Here is a 20,586-nt window from a genome sequence, read left to right on the forward strand (position 1 = left end):
CCAGTTTCATGATTATCATGAACATCAATCCATCATAGTTTTGTCATTCACATCTGCATTGAACATGGATCAAAATCAGTTGAACCTAAATCTCCTTTTAGAACAAGAAGATAATCCCACAATCGTTCAATTTACTTAATTACAACAGATATAAACCGATGAATACAAAATGCGTCTGAGAAGTGCACAAGAATAAAAAGGACTGAACATCTAATTCAACCTGGGGAGAGCAAAGTTCCGATTTGTCTCTCTGAGCAAGACCCACTTCCGCTTGCAATTAGAGTGCAAGGAAGAGGCTTCATTGAAAAGTCAAATCTCTGGAAAAGAAAAAAAAAAAGGACACTTCATAAACATACTAAAAGTTTCCTATACAACTCGTGGGTAAAATTTCAACGTGGCCAAAACGTGGATGTAGATGTGTAGGGGCATGATTAGGCGGTCGACTTCGCAAAAACCAGGAGAAAAAACCCACTAGCAAAATAGAAACTCTTAGTCAAATAAGAAATTTCGTGCCGCATAGTGGCGGTCTGGTGAAGGGAGACTCAAATGTTTTCCCTCGCTAGGTCCGAAAACACTATTGGAAAAAAAGGGAATAGTATCCAAAAAAATACTTTAAATCTATTCCATTTGCATCAATTCAGTTTTAAACATTTTAATTGAATTAATTTAATCATCAAGCTTTGTCAATTGAGTTCATTTAGTTAATTTATGCCTAAAATTGCTAATGTGGATATCAAATTCTACGAGGCACGGTTGGCGTTAATATGGACTTTTTTTTTTGTAATTTTTGAAATATTAATTTTTTTATCTTTTCTTTTTCTTTCCTTTCTCTTTTCGACGCTGGCTAGCATTGATCATGACCAACATGGGGTCAACGCTTAATAAGACCACCCCCAAGTGATGCCTAGCCTCGGCTAGGCCTATGGTGGGGAAAACAACCCTTTCTTAGATGAGGTTCAGCCCTCACCAGCCAATGGCAGAAGAAAAAAAAATCAAAGAAAAAAAAGAAAGAAAAAAAAGGAAAAAAAAGAGAAAAAATTATTAAGATTATAAAAAAAAAAATGTCAACATCAATGTTGGCTGTACTATGTAGTATGTATGACCATAGGTATCCATGTAAACAATTTTCGACCTATATTGGTCGGATTGACTCAATTGACAAAATATGAAATTGTTTATATATAAATTGGTTCAATTGAAAGATTTAAAACTGAATTAATATCAATACAATAAGTTTAGGATTGAATCAATATTTTTCCTATAAAAAAAAAAGAAAAAAGAAAAGAAAAGAGTAGCTAACTTCAGAATGACGAAAGGAAAAATTAGAAGAGGCTTTTGAAAGTAAAAGAACGATGATGATATTGATTGATCATATAATCCTGAGAAGAGCTTGGGGTAGAATCTTGATGAGATCCTCAACTTTCATGCAGAATCCAACGTCCATCTGAAACAAAAAGAAAGACTATGTTAATGAAAATCAACGATAATAAAGTTATGCGTTTCCTATAAGTGGTCGCTATAAGAAACACATACATCCCAATTATGTATGAAATAATATGACAAAAAAGTGAAATTTATTCATTCAATTTAAACTATACTCATAATTTTTTTTTACAAATCAATTTTCCATACCGTATGATTCCCGATATTGTATGTTGCCCCAATCAGGATCTAATGAAATTTCTCCTTCAACCTGAAAGATGGAGGATTTGAAATTCCAATTTAATTGGATGGCGATTAAATCGTAAAAATTGAGTCAAATAGTCCCACAATCAGCACTAGGGTTTGTCAATTGGTCAAGGCAATTTGTGTATTCAATGAGGATTTGCGTGTGATTAGCTTCGAAGTTTATTGAATGCCGTTTCACACAGCAAGTTAGACTTTAAAGTTAAAGTTCTCTCCTTCGACAGACAAGAAAAGAAGAATTAGACCAGGCTGTTTCGTCTTTCGTGGACGGTGATTCAATAGTCCAATAATTTTGATTCCATGAAAAGGCAAAGTCTTTCTAATTGCGAAGGTAGCCTCCACTAAGTAAACCCGTTTGATTTGCTTTTCATTTAACTTCTTTTTTTCTCCCCTTTTGTTGGTTTGACTATTGACAAGAAAGCTCGTCCAAATGAAATAATTCAATCCAAATATAACGTTGGTGAAGTCCAGCCAAACCCATGGGTGGCGTCTTAGAAGAATGCTGAAAGGGACTGGTGGTAAAGACTTTGATTTACACAACACTTTATGACTTTTTTTAGGGAAAAATAACGCGTCATCCAAATATTTTTTTTTTTTTTCCTTTGGATGTGGCCGCTGCCAAACGTTGATGTCTTCTACCCAAAAAAAAAGAAGAAGAATATATATATATTGATATATCTTCTATAAGTGATAGGCATATCGTTGAGTGCTCTAAAGAAATTTCTTCATAAAAAATATATAGTTGATTTGACTGAAAAAATGGTCCCCTTATTATGGCTTTCTCTCTCATTCTATAAAAGATTTATGACTTGATTACATTTGTAGATAATAAGTTTAGGACAGATGAAGTTTTTTAATATGAATATGTAGACAATTATGATGAAGCTAGTGAGTTGCAAATTTCTTATATTAGATAACAAAAGGAGTCTATGGAATAGACACATGATACCTAAGACACCTGTGCTACCCTACAAACATGGCTGCCTTAGGCCTCAACAAGTGACTGCCTTCTATTTTCTAGACTCCAGAAATTATCCTATAAAATTCTTGGATTTAGAAAATTTCTAATTTACAGGATTCACAAAGTGGCAAAAAAGCACTTACATAACCTTTTTACCTTACCAATTTAGTAGTGCAACTCTAAACATCTAAGAATAGTAGACCTTGAGGAAGAGAATAAAAATGTTCAGAAAGACATGGGGAATGTGTATGCTATAGAAATGATCTAAACTCAGTTTGTTTGCACAACTGGAGGGGGTACCCTTCTATAGCTGATGCCAACAGTTTTACAAACCTTAACAATGCAGCCATAAGACAAGAATAGACAAAACCAATAGACAGTGTTACTGGACTCACATGCATATTCATCTTTATATGATGCTTCTACAAGTTCCTCCTTTCATAGGCAGGTCTTCCAATAAGATACTTCAACTCAAAATGGATCCTTGAAATCCAAAAACCAGTGTGTCTCGTTGTGGGGTTAGCCCTCTTTTGACAATAAGATAATTATATAAATGATCTATAAATTTTGGCTCAATATTTAATATCGTCTATGAACTTTTGATTTGTTTGATGTGGTTCCTTAACTTGAGCTCAATGTGCATTATTAAACTTTTAATTTGTTTAATGCGATTCTTAATTTTTTTGTAAATGTTTAGTTTAGTCCCTCAACTATATGAAAATATTCTATGTTATCCTTTTATTAATTCAAATTGATGGAATTTACCAATTCAGCTTCCAATTGGGTAAGATTGAATGATGGAGAAAAAATAACATCATACGTAGTATCAACGTAATATATTGAACTCATATCCAAGTCATCAAATAACATGGCTAATAATTTTTCTAAATTGAACAATTTTAACATCTTAAAAGGATTATTATATTGTTATTTTATTTTAACATAGATAATTGTTATGTAATCTTTTTTTTTTTTTGTCCATTATTCAAACATATTGGATTGAAAGCTAAATTAGAAAATGCATTAACTTAAAGTAATGAAATGATAATATTAGATATTTACATATAGTTTAAAAATAAATTGAACACAGATAAAAAATTCATAAATCATACTAAGTAAATTAAAAGTTCAATAATAATATTATATATTGAACCTAAGTTCAGAAATTATTTATATTATTTTCTCTTTGACAACACGTTCATGTACCTAAGGAGGAAGTAGCTTGGGTCGGGCCCATCCTCTTTATGTTCATGTGCCTCATACCCTAAGGTGGACGGAGCTCGAGCGGGGCGTCCCGCTTTTGACAGTCGACATGTTCATGTACCATGTGATAAGGACGTAATCGTGACGTGGACGTTTTCTAAGGACGCAATCACGAAGCACGAACACCGAAAACAGCTTTTGAGCAAAAGAACTAAGGCAGCAATGGAAGGAATTGACGCTTTTGAACATGTTAGTTCCCTTTAACTGAGAACCAATCAGAACCTCACTTTGTGTAGAGGAAGCTTCCATGAAATGGACGTCACACAAGGACCTGATCATGAACATTGACACCAGTAGATCTTGAGCTAAAAAACTGAAAAAAAGAAAAAAAAAAAGAAAAAGATTGAAGCTTTTGAATATATAGCTGTCTTCAACTTAGAACCATTCAATTGCATCACAAAACTGTTTAAAAAACTGAAAGAAATCAAAAGAATTGAAGCTTTTGAATATATAGCTGTCTTCAACTTAGAACCATTCAATTGCATCACAAATCTGTTTAAATTGAACTATGTTAAGATTTGTGTATATTGGTGTCAAATGAAAGACGTCCACTTCGAAAATGTCAATTAATGTAAAATAATTGATATATCCTAATTAGTTTATGACTCATTGGATTGTATTTTTTTTAATAAAATTGAATTCAACTAAATATATTGATGATTTTAGAATTAGCCTCAACAATCTTCCTACATTGAATCCCCTAGGTGGATTAACTCCCCGGCGGTATTCAAGTACCATGTAACAAATTAATGAAGGACCCACTCTATTATCCCTACGTCAATCCATACCACAGAACTACACTTTGTATAAACTACTTTTGATTTGGGTACAAGCAAATCTTGATATTCACAATCAAAATACAGGGGAGCTCCGAAATGTAGTGATGGCGAGAAATCCATCCTACACATCTAAAAAATAAATCATTTATTCAAAACCCAATATATCCAATCTTTAAGTTTAAGATAGAAGACCGTATTACCACTCAATCTAATATCTACAAATAACTAAGTTCAAGACAAGTACAAAATGACCATGTATGATAAATGCAGAAGAATATGTACCATCTTTTCTATCATGAAATACCAATAGAAACTATTAAAAATATTATATATGCTTATTCGTTCAAATACTTGTAGCTGGCATATTATTTCATCCTTATATATGGAGAATACCTATTCTCTACTTGTTACTAGTCAAGACACATCTCAACTCATGAGGTATTTCGAATATTCTCAGGGTATCTCAATGCACGGAACATTGTTATCGCCAACTCATGGTTGACATTAATATCTCTTTGCCACACCACACAAACAAATAATTACGGGCGTCCTTTAAACTAGCAAGGACAATACACCACCATATGACGACATAACGATGGTAAATTTAAGCTACACAAGCTAACTTAAGTTACGCAAGCCAACTCATATCATGTGTAAACTATAGGACTTTCATGTTCCTTCAACCTTGTGGAGACTTAAGTCTAGATGATAGAACGTCCATATTTTCTTGGAGTCCTTCACACATACCCATACAAAGGAATCAGCCATAGCAAAGGTCTTCCTCAAATGGCATCATTCACATACATTTCATAACCACATAACAACAGCCATGTGCATCACAATAATTTATCATTTCTCATGCAATTAATGTTAAAAATTAATTACATGCACTTCAACATGTATATCATTCTTCTCTTCTCATCATGCTATCATCAATGCATTAAAAGGTTTTAGTCAAGCAACTGGGTCAAAAATAGGTAAATGATCAAATCGATTGTTGGATAGAATCAACAAATGTGTAGAATCAATTAGTAGGTATAATCGACTAATAGGTGTAATAGACAAATGGATATAACCGACTAGTAGGTATAATTGACAAGCGGATATAATTGACAAGCATGTATAGTCGACAAGTGGATATAATCAAGAAGTCAGTATAGTTAGTAAGGGCATGTTTGGTTCGGCTTTGGGGAAATGTCATTGGGGAAATTCAAAGGCCTTTAGCTTAAAGGGGTTTGGCGAAATGTAAATACTGTTTGGTAAACTAAAATTGAAAATATATTTTGAAATGCAACTTGGGGAAAATGTTGTTTGGTAAACACATACATTTGGAAAGTCTTTTCATGTGCTAATTTTAAAATTTTGCAACTTTAATTTGTTAAAAATCAAAATTAAAAATCAATGACCTTAACTTTTATATATTTTTTTCAAGTTGAGAGTAACGTATAAGAGACATATTAATAAAATTTTAAATAAAAATCACATCAAACTCAGTTAAAAATAGAGTAATTTCATTACAATAAACATGACAACACATGTCCAAAAGAAAGAAATATGTTATTTTTAAATATTACAAACGTCCTTAACTATTTATTAAATCCATAGCTATTTCATCACGTAAATGTGCGATGTCAAGGAATGCATTATCATTTGAAGCACTTGTCCCCTCATTTACAACATCATGGTCGACGGAATATCCATACTCGGGATCCAAATCTACTGTTTCAAAATCCGTATCAATTACGGCATTTTTTTCTTATAAAATTGTGCAAAGCCATTGTAACTATGACAATTTGCACTTGCTTTTCATAAGGATAACTTGGCATGGTAGTTAAAATCTTCCACTTCATTTTTAATACGCCAAAGGCTCGTTCAATTGCTGAGTGAAGTGAGGAATGTGCACGGTTGAACACTTCTCATGACCCGTAGGTGTAGGACATTGTTAAAATTCTGGCAAATGATATATAACTTCTCTATATGATCCCAAATAACCCGTGAGATTTGAATATCCAGCATCTACTAAATAATATTTACCTACACAAATGTCATATAAAATTAATTAATATATATGCCACGTAAATATAAATATATATATATGTACATAAACCATTAATTAACCAATCTGGAGGTGGATGGGGAAATTGTGCATCACATTTTCTAATGGCATCATAGAAGACACAAGTATCATAAACTTATCCCTCCCAACCGGCACAAACGTAAATAAATTCCATATTAAAATTACAAATGGCCAACACATTTTGAGTAGTCTTTCATTTTCAACCAATAAAGCGAATTTGATCATACACCGGTACCATTATTGGGATATGTGTACCATCCATATCTCCAATATAATCCTAAAACAAATAATGCAAATATTATATGATTTAAATTTAGTTTTTTGTTTTTATTGTACAATCGTAACTTACATTAAAATATGGAGAAAATCGTTGATCTTTCTTAATCTTCTTTGGAACTTCCCGAAATTGTCGATCAATTAGTTGGATCAAATCTTTTCCCATATTGCATACTTTATTTAAAACTAAACTAAACTGTCTACTTATAGTTTTCCCAGAGCGTTGAAAACGTTCTTGTGCTACCCTGTTACCTATACCATGTCCTAACATATAAAGAAACATTCCAATCAATTTCTATAACATTAGTATTCCTAGATCATTTAAGGCCATAGCGTGTTATTAAGTCACGTGTTAAATTATTAAATACATCCCTATGCATTATAAACATATTATAGCATCTTATTGGATTAGTATCTTCGGCTATCAACTCTTTTAACCATGCATGACTTGTATATGATGAGGTCATAGAATGTTGTTTGCAAAGGTACACTACTTGATAAGTAATTGAAGCATTAGTAATTGAAAGCAAATCCAGGAATTTATCTTCCTCCTGTTCACGATTTTCCTTTTCTTGAGAATGATCCATAATTGCCTAACGTAACAAATTATAGAGTTAGAATAAGAAAAACAATGAATAATCTTGACAATCCATTAAGAAAAATAATAGTATCAATCAACATATATATACAAACTCAACCACATAAAGAGAACCCCAATTAGAAATAATTCTCACATTAAAAACATTAATATAAATTAGGTCCATACATAATTTATATAGAGTTCGCATATAAAAATAAAATAGCATATTCAAGAATTCAAATAAGAAGCTATGACAACATCTTAGTTATGATTAAGTTCTTTCATCTCAAGCTTGAGATACTTCACCCTCGGGGCATTGGTATTGAAGCTCATGAAGACTTGCCTATTGTCTATCTTTTCCTTAAAATGTTTGATTGCAAAAAAGTACAACTTTTCATCTTGCATAATCTCCGGGATGGCATCCAACATAGATATGAGGTCCTTGTAAGGACCGAATCCCTCATATGCTCGAGATGCAACATCATTAGCACTCCTACTTTCAACGGCATAACAAAACCTATTAATTTGGCTTCCAAGTAATTGTGCCAAGCTCAAATTCTTGTCTTTCTTTCCTCGAGTTTGCATCGTTGAAGTCTCCACTACTCTTTTACGAGCCCGAGTTTGAATTGGTTCATCAATATTTTAACCCACATAACATTCCAAATTCTCATTAGTAGATCATACGCCATCATCAATATTGGATTGTGTGGCATCAACATCCTCATCAACACATAAATTTTGCGCAGGATTCCAAGTGATTCCTCTAGTAGCAACCGTATCCCTGAACATCTTATCTTGCAACACTTCAAGATCATGAGGTATGCCTTTCGTCCTAAAAGCCTTAACCTTAGGATTGGCCTGTTATAAAAAGCATTTGAGTAAGTTATCTATAATTGAAAATGAGAACTTAATCAAAAAGTAAAAGAACCAATGATAAACACCTGAATTTTACTCTTCCACCATTCATCACTCACATCGATGGTTTTCTTCCTTGGATCCCATCCTAGTCTTGTTTCACTATAAACCAATGTCATCCATCTTTTCCATTCTTCCTTAAGATTATCCCACTTACTCTTCATTTGAGTTTTATCATACTTTTTGCCCCTCAACTCCTCGAACTTATTAATTATGATAGTCCATCTATCTCTCTTATTGGTTGCAGGACGATTACCCTTATCGATTTGTTCAACACACAACTTACAATATGTTTCCACATCTTCGACGGTCCAATATGCATTTTCCTTTGTTGAACTCACCATCTTCCAATAATATGAGCATAAACAGATTTGAGAGACATATAATAAAGAAAAATTCAGCAATTGAATTAAATCAAGTCAATGTGAACTATTAAAGCACAAGTGATATTGTGTTAGGTATCGGCCCAAAAAACAAGAAAAAAAAACCAACAACGTATATCGATTGCACCTTGAAAACTTTTCCTTCAGCAGGTCCTAAACAATCATAAAATGTGTTTTCCTTTTAGCCGGTTTCATTGGCAGAAAAAATACAAGTAAAATAGTAAAGTAGGTTTGAACTTCAAACTGAAATGGCATCTTGAGAAAGCATGTTACAGGGTATTGTCAATATCATATTTCGCTGAACTAGTTGCTCTGAGCTCTTGTTTTTTTTATCTATGGTGGGTTTTGTGGTTGCGCTTCTGACCATCTTTCTCTTTCTTTTGAAGATAGCATCCCTCTTGTTTTTCTTTAAGTCTTCTTCTTCTTTATCATTTTTCTTAACTGCATATTTTTTCATGTATATTTGTTGTTGTAGCTATTGAAACTTAAATTTTTATTTGCTCAGATTCCTGAAGAAGAGAAGGACCTTGGGCTGCATGATCGCTTGATTCATGTTTACCTCTTCATGAAGGAAATTGCTCAAAATCAATTGGTATCAAATATTCAATTACAATTTTTTTTGGTCAAGTTTTAAGTTTTGTTCCCTTTCTTCTTCTTTTTTTCTCTTCTAATTTGGTAAAAATGTTAAGCATGTGTCTTTTTGTTTTCTTTCCCCTTCTTAATGTGTGCTTTGATCAACTAGTGCAAAACTTTGGGGAACCCTTTTTGCCAGTCATCCATGAAAGCGAAACATTAGTTGAAGTGAAAATGCGCATACAAAAGAAACTGCAAGTTCTAGATGATGCATTCTCCAAGGTCTCCACTTTTCTCTATTCCTTCTCTATTACCATTGTTGTGGTAGAGGTTCCTATAGGATATATAGTGTTTATGCATACCTAGTGCTGAAACAAAATGTGAAATGCGCATACAAAAGAAAATTTGCATTTCTTTTATCAAAGCAGCACATCTAGACATGATCAAGAGATGCATGACGTTCTACCCATTTGCTTGAAGCTGTAGAATCTGAACCTTTGTCCTTAAACTATGCTAAAAAAGGACTCGACACATTTCTCAGTGTCTTGGCTTCCTTGTGACCATGATGATGGCATGGAGAGAGAGCAGAACATTGAGTTGAGACATCCAGAGTTTTGTTTTTAAAAATTTTCACATGCGACCAACAAACATCTGCATATAGTTATTTAAGTTAGGTGTGATCACATTTATGATCACTCTTAAAAAGAATTCCAACTTCACCTCAACCAGAAATGGAGTCACTGTGTAGTTCCAGTGCTTAGGGCAAGGGTCAATTCATTCGTTCCACAATTTACAGCAGATGGAAAATTCAAAACAACAACAATTTTTTACAGCAGATGCACCTTCAATATGAATTTCCTCATTCCTAAAGACCCAATTGTGGAACGTACAATTTCTCTAACAAAATCCACAACCCATTTTCTTTTTTCACAAAGGAAAAATCATCACGACAAACTTGTATAAAATTGAAGTTAGCAAAGAAAGAGGGAAGCAAAATCAATGAATAGACTGGACAAAGTAGGGGGAAATGAGAGATGGAAAACAATCATTCTCCCATATTCTACAATCTCTCGCCAAATCAGAACATGCCACTCTAGCCATAAGATATGTAATTACCCGCACAAATTTCCACAAAAATCGCAACATATTGAGAAAATCTGACTTGGACAGCAGCGACCACGAGCGCGAGTGTAGCGTGATAGGAGAGCTTGAGGGCAGCGAGCGTGAAGAATGACGCGAAGAAGAGAACTCAAACCCCTACCAACCGTGAGGGAACGCCACTTCAAGCACGAAAGGGGGAGTCATCAAGGTACAACAAAGGCAAGGGAAATTCTACATCCGAACAGAACAGAGGAGAAATCTTACCTAAAGAGAGGCAAGTGCGAAGGCAACGAGTGCTCCAAGGTGGTGGTCGTGAAGATCGTAGTGTGAGGAAGGGAGGTGAAGGGCAGCGAACGTGAGGGTCGAACACAAACAATCATGAGGTAGAGAGATGCGTGAGAGTGTAAAAAGAGCAGAGGAGCCATGAGAGTAAAAGTGCAGGAGGCATGAAAGCATAAGGCTACGGAAAACATAAGCAAGAAGATGCTTTTAGGGTTTTCTATTTAGGAACAGGCAAAAACGGATTTTGGTTAATAAATTAGGACAAAATGGGCAACTGACTTGTATTCATTAAACAAAGGAAATAGCATTTCGAGAATGCTATTCTCACGTGCACCTTGGAGCCTCCATTCCCCTAAAGGCCTTTGAAGCCCTTTGGAGATGCAATTGCATCTCCCCAAAAGCCCTCAAAAAATTGAACCAAACACCTTCAGCATTTGGCTAAACCCCTTTAGAACCCCAAAGTCCATTCCAAATGCTAAACCAAACATGGCCTAAGTAGGTGTAAGACAAAAGGTTATTATCACTGTCAAATCTAGTTTCACCATTTTCACTTCCAACATGCTACCACACCTCACAAAGGCAATCAAACACAACTTAAGCATGTAAGAGCTCATCGAGACAGGTCAAATCATCATAATATGTAAATGGTTAATATCACTTTCAAGTCTAGTTTCGCCATTTTCACATTTTTCACATCTAACATGCCGGCACACCTTATAGAAATTACATCCTAAGCATGTAATAACTCATCAATACAAGACAAACCACCACATATCTAAATAGTTAATATCATATTCAAGTCCAATTTCACTATTTTCACATTTTTCACATCTACCACACCTCACAAAAATCAATCAATCACATCTTAGGCATATAATAAATCATTGATACAAGTCTGATCATTACAATATCTCAACATGTTGTTATTGAGCCTTGCTCACACTTACCATCAAATTCAAACTAAATTAGCAAACATCAACTAATCAAGTCAAGAATACTAAGTAGAACAATCTAACTTAGTAGAGCTTTTTACCTTGAATAAAGGCTTGGACAAATCAAAGCCTCAATCAACTTCGAGGCAAAATAAACAAAAAAAGAAAGATTAACAACTTCTAATATTTCAACAAAACTATTTTAACAAAAGGGAATTAAACACACAAGTTCACCCAATAAATTCTTGAAAGATGAAATTTTGAAGTTTCGACAACACAAATATGGAATATTGGCTTTTACTCAAAATATTGGAAAGCAAAACTAGAAGAGAAAAGTTTAAGACTTGGAATATTTAAGAAAATAATTACATGACCAAGGGGAATGTAGTTAAAGGCTACTCAAGAGTCACCAAGAAATAAGATCAAAATAACCAATGTTAAAACAATAATGACCTTGGCTTAAAAAAACGAGGTGTAAAAGAGAGATAGGTGTTCCAATCCATAAGCTACAAGTGGATAGCGTATTGGTCCCTATCAATAAATACTAAGGCAGAAAATGACATCGCTCTACACAATTAATGTATGTGTCAACATCTATCAATTTAATCCTAAAGCACTATACTTTGGATGTCTATGAAAATCATCATTTGCACCCACCAGTGGGCAGCTGAGTTGGTTCAGCTTTGGGCACTTCATCGCAGAGGTCCCAAGGTCGAAACTCGTAGCTGCTAACACGTCTTAAGTGGGGCTATGGTGGTGGGGTTCTGTGCTAACTTCCCCCCAGGTATTGACTCACTTGAGATTTCATATGTGCCATCTAGAACTCCAAGCTGATCATTACTTAACTTTACATCCTAAATATTATTATTGAATATAGAAAATCATGGATGTCACAACTTACCTATACTATTATTAGTTATGGATTGCATCAATTTGCATGTCATTTAAGAAATAGGGATAAATACGCTGGAGTAATAAAACTTTTCATGATAGTGCGCATACACAAGAGTGTCAAACTTTCATTTTGTTCATTTAAATTCTAAAGCTTACAAATCAATTTACTTATCTCATTATATATGTTTCATCAGTTTTAAGTGGATGGAACATTTACATGACATCTTTTTTCTTTTTTCTTTTTAAACATGTAGCACAACGTAACGTTAAATGAACACCACATCAAGACAGACAATTGACAAACAATTTAAAAAGAAAAACAAGAAGAGAAAAGTGGGGGGGGTGTAGAGGAAAGCCGCATGGGGTGGTGGGCGAGGGTTGGTGAGCCTTGCTCGGGCCATGGTCAGCATTGACGAGATGGGAGATGGCGAGGGGTCTGCTCCCTCGCCTGCTTGTCCTCACATGATAGGTGATGGTGCCTTGATCACCTATGACGGGCAGTAGGGGTTGACTCACGTCTAGATCTGCCGAGGGCAAGCAATCCATGGCCCTCTTTAGCAAAGAGCCGTGAACTCGCCGATGCAATCACGTTCGTCCACCTCCCTATTCGTGATCATTGTCGTCAGAGGTGACTATGATTGCTGGGATTGCTTTGGTGGTTTTAGACTATGGTTCTTTTTCCCCTTTCTTTCTTATTTGGAAGTTTTTTATTTAAAAAATTATTATATTTGTTTAATCAAAACCTAGCCTCACTAGACCATATCTTGGCTTGGATATAGCTTCATTCATTGTTGCATCTGATTTTTGTTCCCCTACAAAATAGAACGTATAAAAAATGTGGGTGGAGTTTTTCAATCACACTTTAACCGATCTTTTCCTAATTGTCCTAGTGACTAAATGCAACCTTAATGTATCTATTGAGTTATGTAGAATTGGAATACTTCTTTTGGCTCGAGAAAGGGGTGGTAAGGAGACACTAATGATGGCAACTCCTGTTGGGCTTAACATAGGAGTTTCACATTTGCAATAGAATGTTTGATTTATACCACATGGGCACGTACTATCTACATGGTGTTCCCGTCACCACTGCTTCATCAGAATTATTGTCCAAAAATTCTTAAAGCTATTGTATGGAGGCAAATTTATTCCAAATTTGACCAATTTAGTCCTATGGCTTTTGATGATTTTCTAATATGATCCTATTAGCTAATCTTGATCGGAAATCACTGACTTTGATGTTGATCATCATATGTGTTATGACTGCCAACTCAGAAATTTTTAGTCAAAATTTGTTGAAAGGACTACATTAACAATCATAAAAAATTTAGGACTAAATTGATCAAGTTAAGAAGTGTTGAATTGACTGCCATTTAGTAGGTTTATCTCTTTTTTGATAATTTTCCTCAGCTCTACCACAGTGCAAATTAAAGAAATTACATTCGACCCATTGTGACTTTAGCTCAATTTCCAGAATTCAATAGTATTGATATACTAGACCTCTTCATCAAATCAGGGAATACTCCATGTCCAAGGCAAAATTAGATGAAAGATATACAAGACCTGTCAAAATGATTATATTAATGGCGTACACAACACGTAGTTTTTGAAGTCCATCGATATGACATGCTCAAATTGCCCATAAAACATCATGAGGAGCTCACTGCATAAATTGGTTCAAATATTCAACTATTCATACAAAACAGTTTCACGAGTTCCGCGAACATCAGTCCATCAAGTTTTATCAATTACATGTGCATCGAATATGAATCAAAATAAGCTGAACTTAACTCTCCATATACAACAAGAAGATACCACAATCATTTATTTACTTTAATTACAACAAATATCAACTGGTGAATACAGATTGCTTCTAAGAAGTGCACAAGGCTCAAAAAGACTGAGCATCCAACCTGGGGAGAGAAAAAAGTTCTGATTCGTCTCACTGAGCAAGGCCCATTTCCACTTGCAATTAGAGTGAAAGAAAGAGGCTTCATTGAAAAGTCGAACCTCTAAAAAGGAAAAGACCCTTCAAAAAATATACTAAAAATTTCATATACAACTCGCGGGTTAAATTTCAACATGGTCAAACATGCCGACCATGCAAAAACAGAAGGAAAAAAAAACCCACTAGCAAAATAGAAACTCGTAGTCAAAACAAGACCTTTCGTGCGGCAAGCTGGTGGTTTGGTCAAGAGAGACTCAAAGGTATTCCCTCATAAGCTCCGGAAACACTCTATTTGGGGGCAAAGAGTAGCTAACTTCCGAATGACGAAAGCAAAAATTAGAAGAGGCTTTTGAAAATAAAAGAACGAAGATGATGTTGATTGATTATGTAATCTTGAGAAGAGATTGGCGTAGATTCTTGACGAGATCCTCAGCTTTCATGCAGAATCCAACGTCCATCTGAAAGGGTAAAAAAGGCTATGTTAACGAAAATCAACAATAATAAAGGTTATGTAGAATGTTTCTAATTAACTGATTTTTAGACAGAATTGCTTAGTCAACATTTTCTCATTAAACCGAAACTCCACACTAATTTGTAAGTTCCCCTTCAACTTGCCTAGACCAAGACTCAATTGATATGAACTCCGTTTGAACTACTCAAATCAATTGAAACTTTTAACGTACAGTAATTTACTCAATAATGAATACATATGTTTGTATTAGTTTCCAAGTGTGTGCTAGTTTGAAAACTTAATCAAAAGTACTAGCTTTTCTTGATTTTAACTTTACCCAGAAAAGAAAAAGGATTGACATAAGTACTTGAATTTACCTGAGCTACAATTGTCATATCCAGCATGGAACTCCCAAACGGTAACACACTGCTATTGAGAACAGATAGATTCAACTTCTCTATTTCGCTAAGTATCTCTGTCGTATATCCCTTTCGTTTCTCGTGATGGATTCGAAAAAGAGCATATCTATCCAAGACTCTCGCTTCGATCTCCGGAGTCGTTGCTCGAATTGGTTATAAAAGTTCTCATCTAATGACATATCATCATCTGCCAAGACCTGAGACTTCTTTACAATCACAACCGATTCCACAGTCCTAATTGCCACCTCTTCCTCGAGTTTCTTGACGCGTTCTTGAAGCTGTTTCATATACTTGATTGCATCGCCGAGGATCGATGCTTTGTCCATCTGGAAAAAAATAAAAAAAATAAACACAACAACGCACAAGAAACTTGATTTGAGTAATATTGTTGTCAGGTAGCTACACCTCCCAAATTGGTCAATTTTGATGAACTTAAAGGGAAACTAGTATTCAATGATGTTGATGATTTGTCAAAGGTAAGCGAATTTTTTTCAAGCTAACTTTAATTGTTTCCAATGGGCGTGAACTACTGGGTTTTAAACCAGAAGATCTGCTCGACAGTATGACATGGAAACTAATATACGTGTAGATACATATGATTTTAATGTTAATCCATACTTAAGGAAAGTGAGACTTCTAGCTAACACCTCTTTGCCGTGTAAACTTGTGAAGTGTGATTGGATTAGATGATCTTATGTATGAAACAAAGTACCGTGCTACTGATTGCTTCATTAGCATTGGGGAAAATTGTGTTGTTAGTATGACTAGGATCTCATAATTAAGATTGTTGCAAACGCAGGTTTATAAAATTCACAACAATTGATAGTGACTGATTGGAGCAAACAATAAATTACTGTTTCTAACGTCATCTCTAATTCCACAGCGTGATAATCAGGTATCCTACCATTGGCGTGTCAACATTTCGATCTCATACATATAGTCATTGTCGATATGCATTTGTTTTGGCAACTCTAATGTTATGACAAAGATATATATTCTTAGCAATAGGGAATTTTTCCAAAAAAGGAAGAGAAGTTTGTTGAAGAAGATTTACCTTTTTAAGGCCAGGTATGATGGCAGAGAGAGCAATGAAGTTCTGGCTAAGCTTCTGGCGCCGCTTTCTCTCTGCAATCACGTGTTCTTGCGTATGTAAAGTTGATCGACTCATTGCCCCATCTCTCTTCATCTCTTTTTGACAATCTCGGATCTCATGAGAACCTTCACAAATTAATTAAAACAAGACAGCTCTAAGCACCTTCATAAGTTAATTAAAAGCAAGCCTTTCTTGTTAACATCATACAGCATCCTGCCTCAGATCTAAATCTTTAGTCTAAACAAACAAAAGTGTTTAAAGTAAGTACCGTAATGCTGCTGTGATTCGACTGGGGACAGATCCAATCTCCCAAAAGATATCAACTGGGGACTTGACGATGGCGAGCACATCACTGTTCTCGGGGCTATGTTTGTTTCAGGCGAGCAAGTGTTGCTCCGGATCTCAGTCTTCAGCTTCTTCATTGGCCTCTCCATGATTGTCGGAGCAGCTTGGACCCGCGGATCCATGAGAGCTCGCATCGTTTCCGGATCCCACAGTGCATGAGGGGAGTCCATCTCTGAAGAGAAGAGGTTGAAGCCAAAATCGTCGAGAGGGAAATCGAAGGGGTTTGTCATCTGTTGAGGGTGATACATATTATGAAGCGGATCTTCTTTAACTGTGAAACCAAGTACAAATTAGATCTCGAAAAATTCATCAAGTCGACAAGAAAATCGATAGAGCCTGAGAGGAAAATCAAATGCTCCCATCTCAGGGAACAATTTGGGGGACAAGATCTCCATTGAAGCACTCTCTGGGGTTCCTAAGAAGTACGAACTTTGTTTTTTCCTTCTATTTTCTATAGATTTGGGTTGAAACCTCACAAGTGTGATTTAGAACCCCAGATAGAAAGCAAAAATTTCATCAGAAAAGTACGGGTGAACTACGACAGATGAATGTCAAACATTGGAGAGTTCTCTACTGTGCCCTTTTTCTTTTCCTCGTTGACGAACAACAAATTCAAATATCTTTGGAGAAGACAAGACCAGAGAGGGACATGAGAAGACACATTAGTCAGAAATCTCACCTGGAGCAGAGGAGTACTTTGAGAACTTTGCCTTTTCAAAGGTGGGCGTGAGGGAAGAAATGGTGCACTACCCTGTACTTAAAGGAGGAACCAAACGCGGTCTTCACTCTCCAGTGTGAAGCGAAGCATTCGCACGTGTCGAGCGTGTTAGAGGTTAGCCTCCTCCCTCTGTCTGTCTCTCTTTGTTCAGCCAACACTGTTTTAGTTTTTCCAAGTGTTCCCACATAATGCGCCTAGGACTTTATCTTTTTCCTTCGTCAACTTTAGCCCTCTCTCTCTCTCTCTCTCTCTCTACAATTTTAATATTTGGATATGATCCTCGAATGATGCCCATATCTTCATTCCCGGAAAACTAAAGCAAAATGGACATTCATGTCCCTGTTGCTTTTTTTCCCACTAAAATATTGTGCAAAGAAAATTTCGTCATTTGCTAGTGTCGTTTTCGAAACATTCATTTACTTCACAGCGTAAAAATCTGATATCAGAGATCTTGAACCTTTTTCCTTGGACCCTCAAAGAGAGTAATTTTAGACTTTTTACCATTATGTTCAAGGAATTATAATAATCATTTATGGACGATTTGAAAGGGGTTTTATATTCAAAAGAATTGTATAAGAGAACAATTGAGCCAGCTAGTCCGATACCATTAAGACAATAATTGGAGAGTGGATAATCTGTCCCTAAAAATCTTCGAAATGATCTGTCCAAACATTAGTTTTTATGCTCAAAACACTGGCAGCTTGTCATTTAGCTTGGAGATGTAACATTTATATGGACATATATAACTACTTTCTTTCCTGCTGTATAAAATAAAGAGGGCCTTCTGTCTTTAAGGGATAGTTAATACCCTAATTTCAGGGTATTATAATTCTCCAGGCCCTTAAATCTAGGTATTACTAGGTTTCTAAAAAATTCTTAATTACTTATTTTATGAATATTGTTTACATAACAAAATGCGTAAGTAAATTATTGTATCTTATCTTTCATGAGTTTCACTATTGAAATTGGATATTTTCTATACTAAGACAAAATTGCTAAAAAAAGATTAAATGTTGAAATATCTTTCTTTTTCCACTTTTATTTTATTTAATTTCTTTGATTAATTTTTCAAATGTCAATTTTCTTGCACGTATGTAAAGTTTGTGTACATTTACTAATATATTATAAAGCAAAGATGTCTTCATAAGTTTAAAGGATCTCGATCATTTAAGATGTCCTCAATTACTTATCATATAAATATATTTTACACATCATTGTATTGTGTAACTTTATGAATAATTTCTTTTCATCATTTGACGATTTAATTTTTTTTTAATAAAATAGTTTTGCTTAATCTTCCAAGTGTCAATTTTATGCACGCAATGTGTACGCATGTACTAGTACGCATACATATATGCTTCCAATGTACATACGTTTGTTCGATTAATAAACCCCCCATATTTAGCCCTAGAAAGCCCTTCAATAATTCTCTCGTTGAAAGTACTCCACGAATCGGAAAGATAGCAGATGGCGAAGGACGAAGGTTCTTGGAACCCGTCTCTATACCCACGTTTTTTCTGTTTCCCTTCGCATCCTATAATTAATTGACTGATGATAATCATATAAAGAGAATATAAATAAACAAAAGATTAATTAAATGATTTGAGCACGAGGACAATGTGGATTTAGAACCCTGCATTTCCTTGTACGGATTGTTGGGTTCGATTGGGACTCGATAGATGGGACAGGATGCACCTTCAGGCCACAAGCCGCTCGTGGACTCTGATGCGACGCTTACGCTGTCGTGCGCCACTGCATTTTTAAATATTTAGATTAATCCTCGACGTACGAATAGTAATACTGAAGATTTATAGGTAGTCTAACCAAAAAAATTGGATCTGTGATCGAGACGCAATGACAACGTGCTGGATCGCTATGTATGCCATTTTATAGACATTTATTATGTCGACTGTATATCATATTACATTTGATATGACCAAATCAAATGAAATGATAATTTTAATATATATATATATATATAATTTTTTTTTTTTTATGGATGAATGTGCGGAATTGAAATGAAATAAAAATTTGTGTGTTTGATTTTAAGAAAAAGACTGGTGTTACTTGAACGGGACAAAATTTTGGCAATACATTTAATGTTATTAATAAAAAATATATAAAGTTAATTTTTAAAATAAGTAAATTTTTAAATTTAATTATTGTGTAATAATTAACTTAATCAAGTGTACGTAATAATCATTTTTCCTTAACTAAATTAACTACCATAGTTTGAGATTAATTAGTATCCATAATTAATATAATTTCTTATGCAATTTCATCTTTTTTAACTATTTCATGAGAGATCTATGGGATAACATAATTTTGTTGTTGGCCGATTCAAATTACCATTTTATGTGATATTTGGCAATATGTAGTTTTCATTTATCTTATAGCAACAATGGACTTTTCATGAAACTTTTTTACGAAATTTTGATGTTGAATGTTTCCTTTGTATCTGCTGTATGCATTAGAGAGATTTTTTTTTCCAAATTGAGGGCTATCAAATTATAGTTGAAGTTCATGAGAGGTTTGAGGTATAGACATGATTGTTCTGTCAACCAATGTAAATTACCATTTCACCTATTCTTGGGTAACAGTCATTATTCATCTCATTAAAATTATGAAATCTTCATAAAATTTTGAATGAAATTCAATATGTCACTTTCAAATTTATTTTATATTATATAATTTTTTTTAATCGAATCCCCATATTGGTCAAGCAATTAGAAAGAACATATGCCACGATGGGACACATGTCCGAGCGCAAAAGAACCGACCAAGGATTACTTGCATTCACAAAGGTCCCCGTGATTCTTTGAATATCAACAAACAAATAAGCGAAAGTGCTTTATTCTTTCTAATAATTTTGTCTAGGATACTACCAAAAGAACAGCATCGAAAATATGAGTG

At 34.6% G+C, this 20,586-nt stretch overlaps 1 protein-coding gene across 1 annotated transcript; it reads right to left on the reverse strand.

The window, feature by feature from the left end:
* Positions 1 to 14,480: 14,480 nt before the first annotated feature.
* LOC104416931 (transcription factor NAI1) lies at positions 14,481 to 17,216 on the reverse strand. Its single transcript, XM_010028264.3, is given in 5 exon segments — positions 14,481 to 15,105; positions 15,476 to 15,657; positions 15,660 to 15,843; positions 16,572 to 16,735; positions 16,879 to 17,216. Coding segments are annotated over 5 exon segments (930 nt in total). The 5' UTR covers positions 17,204 to 17,216; the 3' UTR covers positions 14,481 to 15,030.
* Positions 17,217 to 20,586: the final 3,370 nt, after the last annotated feature.

This window comes from Eucalyptus grandis, chromosome 8, assembly GCF_016545825.1.
Source record: "Eucalyptus grandis isolate ANBG69807.140 chromosome 8, ASM1654582v1, whole genome shotgun sequence".
Classification (NCBI taxonomy): domain Eukaryota; kingdom Viridiplantae; phylum Streptophyta; class Magnoliopsida; order Myrtales; family Myrtaceae; genus Eucalyptus; species Eucalyptus grandis.